The sequence below is a fragment of the Pinus tabuliformis genome, chromosome 5_2 (assembly GCF_031772625.1).
Source record: "Pinus tabuliformis cultivar Carrire ecotype Pingquan chromosome 5_2, CPIR1, whole genome shotgun sequence".
Taxonomy (NCBI): domain Eukaryota; kingdom Viridiplantae; phylum Streptophyta; class Pinopsida; order Pinales; family Pinaceae; genus Pinus; species Pinus tabuliformis.
Window position 1 is genome coordinate 863,028,871 of NC_142306.1, and position 19,400 is coordinate 863,048,270.

Sequence of the window (19,400 nt, forward strand, 5' to 3'; positions counted from 1 at the left end):
ACTTGAACAACAACCGGACATGTTAATAAAATGTGTGGATTGCTCTCCTCTTCCCTGCAAAAAACACATAAACCTGGTCCATGCATGCCCCTCTTCCTCAGATTATCCCAAGTTAGAGTCTTGTTCTTCCATACAAGCTAGGTGTATAAAATTATCTTGATTGGGATCTGTATCTTCTAGAATTTTGTAAACCAACAAATGTTCTGAGTGTTATGTACATAGCTGCAAATTTAGAGATAGGTATTAGAGATTGAGATAGATCCTCTTTTCAATTTCCCATCCCACCCAATCTGATCTCCGTGTTCAGCTTTGAAAATTCTAAAATTGCGCAATACATCAAGAATTTTCTTTCAGGCCCCAACCACTGCCCATGTTAATCCAATATCCTCTGCCCTCTTCCATACTAGGATGATGCCTAACCATGTTTTGATTGCCTGATCAAAGTAAAAGTATCCTCTAGAGTTTAGGCTGCGTGTGAGATCATCAAAGTAATACATGTCAATCCCAGTTCCAAGAATGCGATCCCAGCGAATAATAATCTCCTTCCCCATACCAAATATCCAACACGCCCATTTAAAAGACCAGTATTTGACCTTATTGAAGCTGGCCCAAATGGTGGAACCATTTGTTTTTCCAACAAGTCCCTCTCTAATCCAATGAATGATCTTTATTCCTTTGAGATATTTAGATCTGATGATCTCACCCCATAGACATTTACCAAATAATCCTCGCCATAAAAATTTAATCAGAAGGGCCCAACGAAATAGTTTTATATTCAGCATACCCTAGCCCCCTAGACACTTTGGCCTGGTGACCTCTTCCATCTTGGTGAGGTGAAATTTGTAATATTTCCCAGTTCCTGCCCAAATGAACTTAGCTATAATCTTATTAATTTTCCAACTTATTAACCTCTGCAAATCAAATCGGCCTCCAACTAGTAATTTACACTTCCTTCTAGAATTGCACTGGCCTTTCCAACAACTTGCTTTGCCTCTGGAAAATTGATCCTGCAAGTTTTTTTGCCTCCAATAATTCGCTGAACCTACTCACATTGCGTTAAGTAAATCACTCTGACAACACAAATTGATCCTTCGACAAATCGCACCGGTAAATTGGCAACTCGCATTGGCTAATTCGACCTCCCCCTTTCAAAATAATTTGGCGTCCTTCGGTCTCTCAAAATACTGGAATCACTGTGATGAATTTCCTTTGGCAAATCTCTCCTCAATTTCTCCTGTTGAAACCTTGTTGCTGGTGTCTCCCATGCTATCACTACACATCACTTCAACCTGAATAGTGATCTTCAATAGCACCATCAATTTCCTCTTATCATCTCTTATTGACGAATCAACGACCACAATCTAATCACGATCGATGGCTAAGATCATTTTGACTTCATCAAGTCACTTTTCTAAAAGTCACTAGAGAGAAATAGACTTGTCTTAATTAATACTGACTAATTAACTCATTTTCCATTTATTAAATAAATTAGATAATTAATCCTCTTGTTCTTTTCGCCTCAATGACACCTCTCGAGACCAGAACAATTGTCCGAGCTACACAAACTAAACTCCCTTTCCAAGGTTTGCTAGATTTTGCGGCAATAGGCAACAACCACAGGATTTTTATTTCACAGATAAAGTATGCTTTAGAATTGTTGGAAAATTCAGAATGCAAGATTGTAATCCAAGCAAAACTCCAATGGAGGTAAATTTAAAACTTTCGAAAGATGATTAAGTTTTGAAGTAGTGAGTGAGTTGCTTGATTGTCAACTTGTTGGAGGATTGATTTATCTTATGACAACCAGACCAAATGTAACTTTTGCATTTGGAATGTTATCAAGATTACTCCTTTTTTTCTTAGTTTACACTCTTTTGCTTCCCTTGACTTATTCTTTTGCTTGTCATATCTGGGTGTTACTGATTTCCATCTTTCTTTTTCATATAATTTAAGTCTATAGGTTTGTACTTTTCTCGATGCATGTTTATATTGAAGTGATACTATGTGTGAAAATTTGGAAACCCGAATCCTATTGTAGCAATTGGAAATAATTCTCCTAATTGTTAAATTAATTTTTAACAATTTATTTATTGTTTGCTACAACAAATATTTAATCAATCACACCTTAACCTACACAAATAAATTGCGGAAGAGATAAACGCTGGAAGAAATAGTAGCACACACACATAAAATGACACAATTGTTTTTGGACCAATGTCCCCCAGAAAAACCCAACTTGGGAAAACGGTGCAACAACTGAGGGTTTTATTATTATGCAGCAGTGAAATAATCTGAGTACAACTGGATGCCGAAATTGGCAATCCTACAAAGAAAAATTGGCAAGAAAAAACTAGTGAGGAATTTCCTCACTCGACAAGCAAATCCGGGTTTTGACCTCAGCTCAAATTGAGCCTTCCAAATTGGCTCTCAGCAACTACTGCATCACTTTAGCACTATCACTTCTACACTCAACTTGAACCAGCTTCTGCTCAAGTCGTTTGGTCTACAGCTGTTTGGGAAATTGTCTCTCTTGGCCTCCAGAACCTCTGCCCAGCTTCTGGCACTAAAACTCAACTTTCCTTTGTAGATTCGAAATTGCCTCTAGAGGCTACTGCGTTGCTTTGCGTCAACCTCACTGTGGCTCACTTACCTCTCTGCAAATGCACTCACCGGAATTGGAATCCTTCCTCCGGCGTCACCATCCCTGCCCCTCTCTCACTGCTTTGATCTCATTGGCTCTCTCTTCGGCAATTGGCTGCTGCTATTTTGGAAATTGATCTGCTCACGAAAGCGAAGTGCTAAAGTTATTTCTCCAAGCCCCATCGACTTCTTCTTATAATCCTCTATTGTGACTTCAACGACCAAGATTAGATCTTAATCGATGGCTAGGATTAACTTGAAGTCGAACCGTGTGAGTTTCTAGAACATTCACACCTCAACTTAATTAATTCTGATTAATTAGTCATATTCCCTAAGTTTAGACTTATGAAATATTTAAAAACTGACTAATAATCTAATTAAGTCATTTATAGGTGGAATTTCCAGAAACGATTTCTAGGTTTTGGAGATCTCATGCATTCTAGCCTCTTCACAAAATTTCAAGGCTAGAACACATTCGATGTTACGAAAACTAACACTCCTCCTTAGCGAGGAATGTGTTCTAGTGTTGCTGCCCCCTGTAGCAACACCCTGTCTTTGCATCATTTCTTGTCACGTTGCTGATGTCTGGCCATATTGCCCACCAACCACTGCGCAACACTGATATACGTTGTCTCTGTGTTGCTGCTGACCCTGCTGAACTGTTGCCAATACTGCATCTGCACTGCAACTCCCTTTCATCTGTTGCTGCTGCAACTGCAACAACCGCAACTAAGAAGCATCCTAAATATTGAATCAACTATGATCAGTATGATGCATTTGTCTCCTGAGTCTTTCACTGCTGCTAGTATCTGCGCTGGGACTCAAGAATCTACGCTGCTGACTCTGCACTGCTGCCAACTTTGCACTGCACTCCTCAACATCTGATTGCAAGTAGACTCTGCATTTGTCACTCGACCTCTGACTGCATCCACTACCACTGATCCATCCTGCTACTGAATATGTGTGCACCCGTAGCAAGGTACTGATTCAAGAAGTGGACCTCCTCAAGAATCCTGACCATCTGTAGCACTTTGGGGCTACAACACCAAATCACCCCACTTTATTCTTGGGGGTATGTTAGCAAACTTGGTGAAGTCTTCCTCCAGCCTGGAGGACAACCTATCAATCTTTGCTGATGCTGCCTGCTAGTCCTGCTTCTCCTCTTTGTCCTTCTTCCTGAGAGGACACTGGGTGCTGTAGTGAACAAGCTCACCACACTTGAAGCACTTGACCTTTGACATGTCCTTCTTCTTTTGCTGCTCCGCTTGTCCATGACTGGGACCCTTCGATGTGAGTGCCACATTCTCCTCCTCCTTCGCCTGCTTCGATCCACTGTTGCTGCCACTGGTGGGGAGCTCTTCACTAGCTCTCGTCTCAATTCCTCCTGCTGCAAATCGGCCCACATCCTGTTCGACCTTGGCAAGGTATCTCTGCCCAAAATACTTTTGACGAATACTTTCCATTCCTCAGAGACACTGTTTAGTGCTAATCGCACTAGCTCTGTGGGTTGAGGCGTTGCCATTGTTTTAAAAAACGACCGAGTCGACTTCGACTCGGTCGAGTCAGACCGAACCAATGCTTGGCCGGGTCGGCTCGGTGGCCGAAACAGAACGACTGGTCGGGTTGTTATCGAGCCAGTCATTGACTCGGTCGACTTGGTAACAACTTGACCGCCTCGGTAATGACTCGGCCGACTTGGTAACAACTCGGCCAACTCGGATCTTTGACAAAAATCTTGAAGCACATCTGTCAAAAGTTGTTCCGCCTCCTACATATCAATGGTTGGGTTGCTGCTTATTGCATATTTATAGCCCTAAATTAATCTATCACTGTGAGCAAGTTTTGAAAATTACAAGGCCAAAGTATGGTTATCCTAGTGGCATGAATTAGAAAACTGAAACAATGTGTTGAGCCATACAATGTTATTAAAAAGGCAAACGTTCTGGCAACAGACTAATAAATACATATTTACCTCTGATTGTTTTGGAGCTTGACCAGAATTAAATCAAGGGTTTTGAGACTTCATTAGGGGCAGAGAATTGGTGTTATTGTTGTTGTAGTCTAGTGATTTTCCTTAGGCTTAGGCAGAAAAGAATCTTGGCATTGGTGGCTAAGTATGAACTATTGGACAGTGCACTGGGTGCCATTTTGATATAATGGATATATTAATGAGCCTACTTTGATCATATGTTGTCTTCTCTCTATATTCTAAAGCTTTGTGTTTGGAAACATGAATGAAAATCTTTAAAATTATGTTTTTATAAAAAAAAATATTTAATGTATTTTTTACAATGATCGAGCCATTGAAATCAAACTGGCCGAGTCGATACTGAGTCGGAGTCGGAGCCAACCCTTGACTGTTTCCGAACCGGAGTCGGAGTTTTGAAAACATTGGGCGCTACCCCAATAGTTGCAAGCTGGTCCCGGATATCCTGAATCCTGGTGAGGAAGGGGTCTATACCTTCCCCCTTTTGCATCCTGGTGCATCTCAAACTGAAATCAAACTGGCCGAGTCGATACCGAGTCGGAGTCGGAGCCAACCCTTGACTGTTTCCGAACCGGAGTCGAAGTTTTGAAAACATTGGGCGCTACCCCAATAGTTGCAAGCTGGTCCCGGATATCCTGAATCCTGGTGAGGAAGGGGTCTATACCTTCCCCCTTTTGCATCTTGGCGCATCTCAACTTCTCCTCTAAGTACATCTTCCGCTGCTCAGAAGTGCCCCGATACAACGTGGTGAGAGTCTCCCACATTTCTCTAGCAGTCCCTTTGCTAGCTATGTGTGAAAAAATGTGATCCTAAACACCATCGAGGATCAACCTCTTCGCCCGCGCCATCTCCTTTCTGTACTCCTTCAGCTAATCTGCATCTGTGGTGATAACTATCACTGTATCTGGAAATGTCTTCAGACCATATTCATCTAGAAGGAAGGACATCCTTACCTTCCAGATGACATAGTTGGAAGTGTTGTCGTACAAATTGTCCAGGCAGCGCGACAATGCTGAGACCGGGGGCTGTTACCCTGATTCCCGATCTCTCCATTTAAGCCGTCTCCCAATAGCAGGCTAAGGGGGGTAGACCCTATGGGAAAAAGGAAGACCAACTGGGAACCAGTTGGCTTGGGAGACACAACAGGGGGAAACAAGCACTTGATCGATGTTAGAGTTTGATTAGATTTTTAAATGATTAAGACCAGTGCCTTATGGAGTTAATGAAAACCAAGTAGTTAATTAACTGCTGCTGCTTATGAAGTAATTTAATGATTGCTTGAAAAAATTTACAAAATATCAAACATGTCACGAGCATTATATCATCCAAGCAACGATTAATTTCACCAGATGCAAAATATTGAATAGATGTGCAATGTTCTAGCAAATAAATTTCAAAAGATCAAATACATCAAGAAACCACGAAATTTTAAATGCTAACCAGCTCACAAAATGAATCACCACTTTTCAGTAGTTGATCTTTAAATAAACATTTAACCGCATTTAACTATAGAGAAGTGGAACATAGATACCACAAAAGACACCAAAATGAATTTTCGATTCTTAGTTCATCTTTTTCAAAAAATTTTAATTTTTTTTATATATTTTTTTATAAAATTATAAGTTTAAAATCAAAATAAAACAAGACTAAAATCCTAAATAGAATTAAAATCTAATCTAAAAGGAACTTTTTAATGCCTTTTTTATATTTTTAAATGAAACAAAACTGAACAAAAAATGTCTAAATTCTAAACTAAATGAAACTTAAAATAAACAATAAATATATACAAATAAAATGAAATCTAAAATTTAAAAAATCTAATTCACAACACATATATGCATATATCACAATGATTTTAAATCAAAACTAAATAAAATTTAAAATCAAAATCAAAAATAGAAAAAGGCTAAATGAAAAATAAAAAAGAAAGTAAAACCTAAGCTATGCACTAGACTAAAACTTAAATCTAAATAAATCCAACGCTAACTTCATACAATTCAAAACCTAAAAAAAAATCGAATTTTCCTTTTTTATTTTACTGCCTACACATATGTACATAAATAAAAAGAAAAAGAAGTGTGGCTTTGCTTGGCGTTTGGTGTTTGTAGAGGTAATCGAGCGTGAAGAGTTTGACGACGTGGAAAGGTGAATGAGTTTGATGCGTTTTGCACGTGTGTGGCTGCGTAGATCTGGAGATGTCGTGAGGCAGAAAGGATGGAGCTACGATGCGGATGGAGTGAGGGTTTGGTGAGTGTGGAGAATGCTGGTTCAATGGAGGTTGCGTGGGAATGCTGGGCAGCACTTTGAAGAATGCGTTTTCCTTTTGCAGGTTTGCGTGGATGGGGTTGAGGGGAGCAATGCAAGTGGAATGGGCGGAGGGAAATGAGCTGCGTGCAGCGTGATAGGATGAATGAAGGACGCAACGTGTGATGGCAGCGTTGGGAGGCTTGATGTGTGAAGATGAGAAAATGCAAATCAGATGCGGGCCAGGATAGGTGGAGAAAGAACTGCGATGGGATATATGATTTGCTGCGGTGAGGATGGACGTGGGTAGCTGCGTAGGTATGTGAGAGCCAGCAGACAACAGCGTGGAAAAGAGAGGAGCTGCAGTTGGATGGGAAGAGAAAACGTCGATGATAGCAACAACAGTTGGTTTGGAGGAGCAACGAACAAATGCAGATGAGGGGCATGGTAGATTGCTGAGGAAGCAGAAAAATGACTGCGTGGAGAGAATGGTGAACAGCAATTGCACAACCTCCTTGAAAATTTTCCTGTACCACAAATGAAACCCCAGGATGCCACAACATAAAAAAATTTTTCTGTCAAAATGAAATCCCAGGCAGCAAATAGATAGCCTGAAAAAACCCTCGAATTTCTTAAGAAAATTTGAAACTCCTTTGAAGAGTATCCCTGCAAAAATGATGCTGAGGCCAGATCTTACCCTCTAGGGCCTAGATCTGGCTTCAGACAAAAAGTTTTCTTCTAACCTGCAACCTGCAATAACAAAAAACCAAACACCCAGAAATAATATGTGCAAGAAACAAAACTAAAAACCCTAAAACCAGCTAAATAATTACAGCATTCACAGTTTAAAGGCTCTAAATAGTCAGATTTGTAAGTATGCCACATAAATATTTTCAGAATTTTAGATTTACTATGAGATGCTTCAAAAAACCCTTCATGCATTCACCAGAAAATTTCAAATGATAAGCCCAGGATCAAAACTGGCTGGGTTCTTTAGAAAATGCAATCCGGGAGTTGGCTGGTTCAGCCGAGAACTTCCCCAAACGCCTGGTAATCTTCAAAAAAAGGATTTCCTGCACAGCTTAATTCAACCATTAAAGAAGCAGGAGAAAACGATACTAAAATCCAAATGTAATGGAAATGCCTACCATCATATTTAGAAATTTAACTACCATTCAAACCCTAGCGACCAAACAAGATACCTGTGTTTAAAATAACTCTTCATAAAGCTATCATCAATGGCTGAAAATAAAATTATGCAGAAAAATAAAACATCTTACAACACTTCCAGAAGAATAACACCAACAAGATTTCAACCCCAAAGTCTTTCTTTATTGCACAAAAAATGACTACAAGAGAGCTTTCTTTAGCACACGACTCTAAGATTGAATGATCTCAAATGACGCCTGACACCCTATTTAAAGGAAAATTTCCCAACGGCTAGTTCGAGTGATCCATGTCAAAGTGATCTCGACCGTCGATGAGGATTAAAATCTCTTTTAATCTCATCCGTCGAAATTTTAAATGCATTTTAATATATTAAAAAATTAAAATCTTGCATTTATTTTCTCAAAACTTTGACTTATTATTATTTTATTTTATTTTTCAAATTTTTATTTATCTTTTTTAATTTATTTTTATTTTTTAGTTATTTTTTTAATTTTTTGATTTTTTATTATTTATATCTTTTATTATTTTTACTGGACCCTCGAACTTAGCCTTGGGAAAAAACACCTAGGACCTAGGACTTATGAGGGGACAAAACATTTTCTAACCCTCAAGACACTTTACATCATGACTTTTACAATTTTACATCTCAAGGGGGAAAACCCATTTGACATAGACCCTCATACACCACTCAGTTCTGCGACACAAATATAATCTAGCAGATCAAGAAATTTGTAATAACTTAACCAAATAGTTAGAATTATTTCCAAATTACTTTTACATAGACTCGAAGCACACTAGGATTCCCCTAAGATTCTAATGACAAAATCCATTTCGGCTTTGGGGTTAGGCTGAAGGAAAACTCTACCGATTATGGATCGATGAGACAAAAACCCTTCCGGAACGTAGATTATCACTAGAAAATTAGGTTTGCCTAGGAAATCTACATACATGACTCAGATCTGCCAAGATTATTTACAATTTACACATGCAGACTGGGTTTAGAACATAACATGATCGGGTTGATGATGATAGTCGAATGGCATGGATACGTCGATCAAGTGCTATCCCTTTTGTCGAAAAACGGGGTGTACTGCTATGGGTAGTTGACACGTAGTGGTCAACAGGAAGCACCATCCAACCTGTCCTGATCTCGAAGCCCAACAGTGGCCATCTCAAACAATGTCGAAAATCTCCTCTTCCCTTCTGCTCAGCTGCTGCTAGGCTATTCACACTCCCTTTTGGAGTGAGAAACTCTGCTCACAACGACTGCTGATCTGCAAGGGAAATCGAACTTCTTGAGACTAGAAGTTCCCTGAGGAAAATTTTCCCTCAGTGTGTGCTCTTCTTCCACCCGACGCTAGTTCTGCTCTAACAAATTGTTGCAAAACTATTGCGTCCAACTAGAGATCTGCTCTGCGAAAAAATACTGGCTGCTCCCTCTACCTTTGGAATCCCTCGATCTGGAGAGATCGAATTTTTTTGCCTCACACTCAGAAAAATCGAATCTCCTAAAGATGTTCGGTCTCTTGGCCAAGATGATTGTGTTGCCTCTAGGGTTTCAATCTACTCCCCACATTGAACAAATGAAACTCCCTCTTCCTTCACTACTGAGCTCTTCGGCTGATCATCTGCGCTTTGATACCATGTGAAAATTTGGAAACCCGAATCCTATTGCAGCAACTGGAAATAATTCTCCTAATTGTTAAATTAATTTTTAACAATTTATTTACTGTTTTCTACAACAAATACTGAATCAATCACACTACAACCTACACAAATAAACTGTGGAAGAAATAAACGCTGGAAGAAATACTAGCACACACACATAAAATGACAGTTATTTTTGGACCAATGTCCTTGGAAAAACCCAACTTGGGAAAACCGATGCAGCAACTGAGGGTTTTATTATTATGCAGCGGTGAAATAATCTTAGTACAATTGGATGCCGAAACTGGCATTCCTACAGAGAAAAAGTGGCAAGAAAAATCTAGTGAGGAATTTCCTCACTCCATAGGCAAATTTGGGCTCTGACCTCAACTCAAATTGAGCTGTCCAAACTAGTTATGCGTAGTTACTGCATCACCCTAGCACAGTCACTTCTTCACTCAGCTTGAACTGGCTTCTCCTCAAGCCGTGTGGTCTGCTGCTGTTTGGAAAAATGTCTCTCCTCGCCTTCGAAACCTCTGCCTAGCTTTTGGCACTGAAACTCAGCTTTCCCTAGAAAATTTGAAATTGCCTCTTGAGGCTACTGCGCTACTCTGTGTCAACCTCACTGTGGTTCACTTGCCTCTCTGCAAATGCACTCACCGGAACTGGAATCCTTCCTTTGGCTTCACTGTCCCTGCCCCTCTCTCATTGCTTCGATCTCACTGTCTCTCTCTCTCTGGCAACTCATTGTTGCTATTCTGGAAATTGGTCTGCTCATGAAATCGAATTGCTCAAGTTATTTCTCCAAGCCCCATCGACTTCTTATAATCCCTTGTTGAGACTTCAGTGACCAAGATCCGATCTTAATCGTTGGCTAGGATTAACTTGAAGTCGATCCGTGTGAGTTTCTAGAACATTCACACCTTAACTTAATTAATTCTGATTAATTAGTCATATTCTCTAAGTTTAGACTTAAGACATATTAAAAAACTGGCTAATAATCTAATTAAGTAATTTCTAGGTGGATTTTCCAGAAACAATTTTTGGGTTTTGGAGATTTCATGCATTTTAGCCTCTCCACAAAAATTCAAGGCTAGAACACATCCGGTGCTACAAAAACTAATACTACGTGCTGATTAAGCATAAAGAATCAAGATGAAACAACAAACAAAAAGGGATGAGGTAGATGATGGATTGAATAACAGTTAACTTATTTGTCGTCTATGATATGAGAAGGAAAAGTGAGAGGATGGACTTACATGTTCCTTTTTTGGTTTATGCATGTTTCTAGAAAATAGTGTTCTGAAAAACAGTTATGTTTAAAATTTCAATTTGAATGAATGGACTTAATCAACTGAACACGTAAATTCAACTGGCATTCTTATTGGGGTAAAATTCTCTGTTTGGAATTTATGTTTACTTGGATTATGAGTCTGAATTTCTTGAAAGTATGCACAACTCAAAGATGCTTAACAGCTACTTTTGTATGGCTTCCTTCCTTGCAACTTGGCCTTTGATTCAGAAAAGAAAGTAAATACACTTTTAAGGGTAAAAAAGAGTAATAGAAATAACCTTGCCATTACAGAAAGTTGGGTGATGTTGAAGAATCATTTAAGATATCTTGAGCTTTGTGAAGAATTATCATGATTTAGATTTCATAGTTAGCTTTTTGCTTTATTTTAGGGCAACACTTTATTTTCTTGTTGTTTGCATCTTCTGCAAGCAACATTTGTTATTTCTTGGTCAAACAATATAAAGGATTAGTTGCTTATTAATTGTCTGGTTGGTTGGCCCATCACAGGTGAAAGGCTATCTTCATCATTTCAGGCCAGCACTCAAGGAGCACTTGAAGTTGGAATTCCAGAGCGCAAAGTTTCCAGCTTTTCTGTTCGTGTAGCCTCAGCCAGCAGGTGATCTATGTTAGAGGTGTCTTAGCTGAAATATTTTCACTGATCAATGATTATTTGGTTGTACCATTGAAACAATTTAAAACATTTTTAAATTTTGAAGGACTACTAGTGCAATGTTCTATCCACCCCTGTATTGGATGGAAATTGGTTTAACTGCCATTGTCTTGCATAAAAATGTTTCTGGCCACTATACAGGCCATTCCACTAATGAATTCAAGTCAGAAAAGTCTAATCCTCTATTGTGCATAACATTTATTAAAGGGACTACAAGCCCAGCATCATGAAGATCAAGAACAGAAATTTAGCATATAGATCAAGAAATGGAGGGACAGTCTAGTTATCTCCCGGGGCAGTGGCAATCTTAATAGGGTCCTATTCCACTTCTATCCCACTCTGTATTCATTTCAAGCTTTCACACCCCCAAAGTTTTTGCCTGCTGTAATGATGGTCTTTGAAATTGAAGCATTGCACCATCTGTATCTTGGTTTGTAAATATAAGAAAGAGGAAGAACATTAGGATATCAGAAGTCTTTTCGTTCCTCCTTGTAGAAAAGAAATGACAGGAGAACGTCAAAGGTGTAGGTGGCCTTAGGCATAAAACAGTTTATTAGAGAGGTGAAGATCACAAGATGATGTACAAATGAGAGTTGTGTATTTATACACAATTCCAATTTGACTAACTTGGCCTTAGGCAGTCCTGAATATTAGGATAAATTATAATAAATGATTGAAGGGTGCCCTTAGCAATGATTACAGAAATACATTAATGCTACAATGAGTGTGTTACGGCTGCATGTGAAGACTACACCCATAATTCTAACATTCGCAAATAATTTATTGCGATACTTTATCTGTACATATTTATTTTCCCTATAATACGCGTATTATTTTCTCAAAAGCATGTGTATTAAAGCTAAACATACCCTTTGAGTCTATCCAAAGAGTATCAGACTCTTAATGAAATAATAGTAAGGCTAAATTGAGGGAGTGAATACTAACCAAGGACCTCTTACTGATCAAACTAGCAGGGTTGCCAAGGTCTGTGCAACCTGCTATAATTGGCACACACAAGATGAGAGCCCACTGTCGTTGGTCCAAATCCCCACTCTTTAAGCCCAACTTTTTCCTAAAGGCTATGGTATGACTCCCTTTGAATATTTCATCCAACCAATAAAGATTATTGCATTTCTATGGGGTCTTGGGGTGGAATAGAGGAGTTAATTATTGCTGTCACACTGTTTTACTATGTAGACTGAAAATATTGTTTTTAGACTTATAAATGAAAGATATATTTGAATATAATTAATTTAGAATCTAAGTACAAGGTTCTAGTAGAGATAGTTACATGAAATGTGCCCTGAACCTTGAAAAATCAGCAAGATAGGTTTGCCAGAGCAAGGTCTTAATGCAGACGTGCGACACAAATCTCAGTAAACTTATGAAAATCATTTGGAAATAAAGCTTAACAAACAATGATATTGATCCTTGGTCTAGATATGTCTTTATTGTTCAAAATCTCAGGGTAAAACTATCTATTTAATGATAAAACTTTTAAAAACAAGCTAGTGAATAAACTAATCTAAAACAAAAAACAAAAATTTTGATTTTTAAATGAGATGGTTGCTAAGAAAGAAGTTACCGTTTGCCATAGTAACTTGCCTCAAAATTGCTGGGTTGTGAACCACAATTGTCCTCAAGTTGACAATGTACTTTAGACAATGAGATGGGCTTTGTCTCAAAGAAAGAGCATCACCTCCACCTATGTCTAAAACCTCTCACAACTTTCCGATCCAACTAGAAGTGGACCCTAGTGAGAAGTCTCCAACGTTTGGGTCGACTATGTGATGGAATCCTCTTTACTTGGTTGAAGCTATCCCTTAAAAGGATTGGTCCAACCCTTTGCTCCAAGTTCTCCACCTACAACAAGAAAAATGAAGTAGACTGGCGCCTAGTCCACCTTTTCTGCAAGGCTATGTAGCCCTTGAATGGATCATCCCTCCAATCTTTGTGTCATCAGAGTTATTATGAGATTGTTTTATTATAAGCCCTATTAGAACAAAAATCAAGAGAGGACAAAGTAGGAATAATCAACCCACGCAAAATGTTTGCAAAAAATGAGTTCTTTAATCATGATATCAAATGATCTCACAAATCAACAACTTCATCTAGAGGAGGGCTAGCCTTTTATAATTTTTCTTTATTGGCTAGATAACAACTAGTTTGATCTCTCTCTAGGAAAATAATTTACTTGTCATTCACATGCTGGAGACAATGTAAGATTTTTCATAAAATATTACAACTATGCTGATTTTTCCACCCACTTTGTGAAAATTTCACTACTGAAATCTTATTGCAACAACTAGAATATTTCTTCTAACTGTTAATTAATTAAGCAGTGTATTGCTATGGCAACAACGAAATAATCACACCGCACTTCACAAAAATACTGCAGAAAATAAAAGTGTTGGAAATTGAGAAATACTAGCACACACATAAAAATTTGACATAATTATTTTTGGAAAAATGTCCCTAGAAAAACTCAACTTGGGAAAACCAATGTAGCAGCTGAAGGTTTTTATTATTATGCAATAGTGAAATAATCTGAATACAATTTGGATGCCGGAAACTAGCAATCCCGTAGAGAAAATATTGGCAAAAATTTTTAGAGGGAAATTACCCTCACCCCAGGCAATCCTGACACTTGACTGCCTCTGAAAAGCAAGCCGTCCACCTAGCTCTACACAGGCCTTCTGTCACCTTTGCACAGTGCCTCAAACGCTTCAACTCAGAACTTTTGCAAATCAATCCGTCTTGTCTGTCGCTGATTGGGAAAACGCTTCTCTGGCCCTGTGGAACTGAAAACGTCTTCTTCCTTCAGCAAATCGAACTGCCCTCTGAAGCTTCTGTGCTGCCTTTATGTAGCCTCCTAGAGAAATTTCGGCCTCTCTACAAAGTACTCACTGGATTTGGAAAATCTTCCTTCGGCTTCACTGTCCTTGCCCCTCTGTTTTTGCTTCCCATCTAAAACTCGAACTCTTCCAACAATTGCTGCTGCTCTTTGGAAAATCGAATTCTCTAAGGAAATTGATCTCTGTGTGTCTTCTCCATCTACCCACCGACTTCTTATAATCTTTTGTTGGACCTCCAACGACCAAGATTAAACCTTAATCAAGGGCCAAGATCATATCGGAGTCGATCCGTGTGAGTTTCTAGATGATTCATACCTTATCTCAATTAATAGTGATTAATTAACTAGATTTCCTAAGTTTATACTTAATAAATATTTAAAAATAAGCTAATAATCTAATTGAGACACTTTTAGGTGGAATTTCCAAAAATGATTTCTAGGTTATGGAAAATTCATGTGTTTTAGCCTCTCCACAAAGTTTCAAGACTAGAACACCTCCGATGCTACAAAAACTAACACTCCCTCTTATCAAGGAAGGTGTTCTAGTGCTGCACCACTACTACAACACCCTGTCTCTGTATCACTCTCTATCACGTTGTTGATGTTTGGCCACTATGACTGATTGGCACTGCCCACCAACCATTGTGCAACTCTGATGCTGCATCCGTGCTGTTGCTGACACTGCTGTACTATTGCCAACTCTGCATCTGCACTGCATCTCCCTCTCATCTGTTGCTGCTGCAATTGCAAAAACTGCAACTAAGAAGCATCCAAAATACTGAATCAACTTCGTCTGTTGCATCTGTCTTCTGAGTCCTGACTGTTACTAGCCCTTGCACTGTCCACAGAGAAAACTGCGCTGCTGCTAACTTTACACTGAGCCACCTTCTCTGCTGTCAACATTGCACTCGCTCCTCAACACCTGATTGTAACTAGTCTACAATTGTCACTCTGGAATTTGACTACATCAATTGACATTGATTCATCTTGCTATTGAATACTGTGGGTCCCTGTAGAAAGGTGATGATCCATGAATAGGATTGTTGGCTTGTTGGGGTCTGACCCAGGTTCAGAGTTAATTAATCAAACAAATCTTTGTACTACTGGCCCTTTTGGCAACAGTCCACGGGGCGCGGACTGAGGTCCCACCCGAAGTAGTATGGGAGGGTGCTAGAACCAGTTTTCCGCACCCTTGAGATGTTTGAGAGGTTCCACTGGTCCTTCCTTTGTTCCTGCGCATGGGTGGCTTCACGCACCTTCGGTTCTTCATGGCTTGATACCTTGCCTTCGCGCAACCCTAACCAAGGGCTGTGCCGCGCTTTGTGTTATTACCCGAGATCTTATTTATTTTCCAGTACTAATTAAGCACCTCCGCTTACTTAAATGTCTTAAGTTATAATTAACAATATAAAACATTCATACAGGTTCGCGCAATAAATAAATAATATACTTGCAAATTATATCCAATCATGCATTAAACCAGGAAAAGATACACAAAATTATAGCAAAACTTTTCCAACGGTTACAGACTCGACCCACCCTGCACACTCAGCTGCGGATTACTAGGCCTCTGCGCACTCAGCTGTAGAGCCTTCTCCTACTCTATGACCCACAGACACACTTTACACTTCAACTCAATCACTTAGACTTCTCATGCTTCTATTCTCTTCTTTTCTTAGTTATCTTTTACACTTAGAGCCTTGATCTATTTATACAATCCCATGGTCCACGGACCATGGGCAGGTCTATCTAGCTGACATTACATTACAAAAACTAGGGTGGACAACTCTGTGACTTTATTATACTTTCGCGCCCCGCGCCTGCAACTCGCGGAGCTTTTACCAGTGTTGATAATATCGGTATCGGGAAAATATCGGCGAGGGTCCGGAAAATATCTTATCGACAACATCGGCGAAAATATCGGAAAATATCGGCAAGCATAAAAAATGCATAATATATTCATTTTTTTCAGATTTCTAAACATATAAAACAATAACAACATGAAATAAACACATTGGCACATAAATATGAAGAAGGCATTGATATATATGATGTCAAATAGAAATGATACATCAAACTTCAAAGGCGATACCAAATCCTGCTGATCTCTGATAATTGTCCAATCAAGGACTCAAACAAAATAACATCACATATCTTACTGACCCATGATAGTGATAAATTGATAATTGTCCAATCAAGGACTCAAACAAAATAACATCACATATCATGCTGATCCCTGATAGTGATAATTATTCAATCAAGGACTCAAACAAAAGAACATCACATATATAAAACTTTAAAAGTATTTCATCATAATGAGTTATAAACTTATATGTAGCAAAAGTTGCAAAACAAATAAAACTAGCAGCTATCTATCTGAGACCATTGGCCTCTCCCTAGCAACTTTCTTTCTGTCTTGTTCAGCAATTGCTTCACGAGCTTTTTGTATAACCTCTGCACTAGAAACCATACAAGGCATCACATCTGCATCATATGCAGAGAGTTTAGCCAGATGGTATTTCAATCGTGTAATCCCTCCTGACATCTTGGTCCCACACAAGTTGCATGATATATATGCCTGATTTGCCCCACCAACAGCCTCCCCATACTCCCAAAATGGGTCCAAGGCTTTTGGCATATTTGACATTTGTAGTGAACTAATTCAAACCTAGGGCACAAAAAAAACAAAAAATTGGCATTAAACCCCCCAACACAAAATGAAAAAATAATAAGTAATAACAACCTCATTCAAAAAAAATTACTACATTTTTTGCATTTTGCAATGTGAATGAAAAATGGCAATAAGAGGGTGCATAAGAAAGTTGAAAAAAAAAATGAAGCTTGCTGTCCAAATATGGAGAAAACCCTTGCATTGGTTCATGGGCATGAAAATCATAGCAAATGGAAAAAAACAAAGAAACAAAATGTTGGTAGGCAAAGAGGCAAGCAAGCATAACCCTAAATCTATGAAAAAATCATTAACATAGGGGTTTTTAAGAACATACCTGCTAATGGAAGAAATGAAGTTTGTCTCACTATTATTCAATCTTTGATCCACAAAAAAATCTTAATTGGTGGTGATAATCGCCGTTTGATCTTCAAAATCTCCTTGACAAGCACCACAAAACTCTTTCCCTTTCTTCTCCAACACTCAGAAACAGAAATGAAGAAAAAAAAAACCAATTTTCGTTTTTTATAGCTGCGGAAAAACACGCCCGACGATATTTTAGATTGTCGCGCGATATTTTCGAAAATATCGCCGATATTTCGGAAATCGCGTGATATTTTCGGGGCGATATATCGGCTCGCCGAAAATATCGCGATATTTCCGATATTCGGCGATATATCGCCGATATTATCAACAGTGGCTTTTACAACAAGATTCGGTCAAAACTTCGGCTTTAAGCCCCAAAACATGCCTTGGGGGGATTCCATGCCCAATAGGCCCCCAACACAAACATTGTGACTCGCCATCGAGTCATTCTGTTGGCGCAGAGATCTTTGCGCAGAACCCCTCCAACTGAACTTGAACTGCGGCAAGGTCAGCAGCACACTGAGCTGCTACTTGCTGGATTTGCTGCATACGTTGTTCCGAAACCTCTGTGTCGGAAGTGCTTCTCTGCATTAAGGTGTGCACCCGCTACATGTGTGCGAGCTTACCTTAAATTTCTGCTGTGATGGTGAAGGCCTTGTCGATCCAAGGCTGAACATCCGCCTTCAGGACTGTTTCCTTGTGCCGTGCTGCATCCACTTGTTCTTTCAGCGCTTTTGCCTATTGCATCCGCGCGAGCCTCTGAGTGAGGACCACCGTCTACGCCGTTCCTTGGATGTTGTCATACTGCTGTTGGAGTTCTCGTGCCTCTGTCTCTAAGCGCTGGATGTTGGGGTCCTCCTGCAGATTTGTGAGGACCTCAAGTGATTCTTTCAACATGCCGGTGCAGTCTCGCACTGCACTGCCAATTTCGTCCAATCCCGTTGTGATAGTGCTAGCGTGTTGTTCTCTGACTTCCGGAGGGGTGGACGGCTGCGCCTTTAACCGCAACTCGGCGATTTGAAGGTTCAGCTCCAGCTGAACCTTTGTCATTTCCTCCTGCGCCTCGCGCACCCCTGCTGCTAACCTGTGGATGCGCGCCTCTGCTGGTATGTCTGCTGGGATGGCCAGCTCCGGGACGCTTTGGCAAGCGTCGTCTATTACCTGTACCAGCTGTTGATTCTGCGAACCTTTGTCATTTCCTCCTGCGCCTCGCGCACCCCTCTTGCTAACCTGTGGATGCGCGCCTCTGCTGGTATGTCTGCTGGGATGGCCAGCTCCGGGACGCTTTGGCAAGCGTCGTCTATTACCTGTACTAGCTGTTGATTCTGCGACACCAATTCATCACGCTGCAAGCTCAATTGTTCCATATTGATTTTCTACTCGCTGAGGACTTGCAGTGCGCGGCTCTCCCTAGCTCGCAACTCTGCAGTTATCCCATCCTGCAACACATATAAGGTCTCTCACGGGAGTGCAACCATACTGATACCAAGGCTCTTCAATGTGCTAACCGTAGGCCTGTCAGCCTCAATTGTTGTCATTAGTGCCCCTTCCGATAGCATTATGGTATTCGTCATCTACACTTGCAACATCTGTTCTGCTGTTGTTGTTCTAATTGCGAGGCTGGTCGAGAGGGTACTAGCTTGAGGAGGGCGCGCCTGTAATTCCTGCAATTGCGCTTTGAGGGCCCCCAACACAATTTGGTTCTCCTGCATGAAATTGGAGAGCCTCAGAGGTGACATCGCACACTGTTTCATCGATGTCGTGCAGATCACCCTCGGTTAGGGTGATCGGGTCAATGGACAACATTGATGCCTTGACCTTTTTACGCGACCCTGTCCGCTCGGTTGGGTGCTGGCTCTT

At 39.9% G+C, this 19,400-nt stretch overlaps 1 protein-coding gene across 1 annotated transcript in view; it reads left to right on the top strand.

Annotated features, from left to right (window-relative positions):
* LOC149162048 (ferrochelatase-2, chloroplastic-like) overlaps window positions 1-19,400 on the top strand; it is a 145,646-nt gene that overhangs the window by 39,057 nt on the left and 87,189 nt on the right. The window contains exon 2 of the mRNA XM_089435082.1: window positions 11,490-11,598. Coding sequence (XP_089291208.1) covers window positions 11,490-11,598 — 109 coding nt within the window. The remainder of the gene's footprint in view (window positions 1-11,489; window positions 11,599-19,400) is intronic.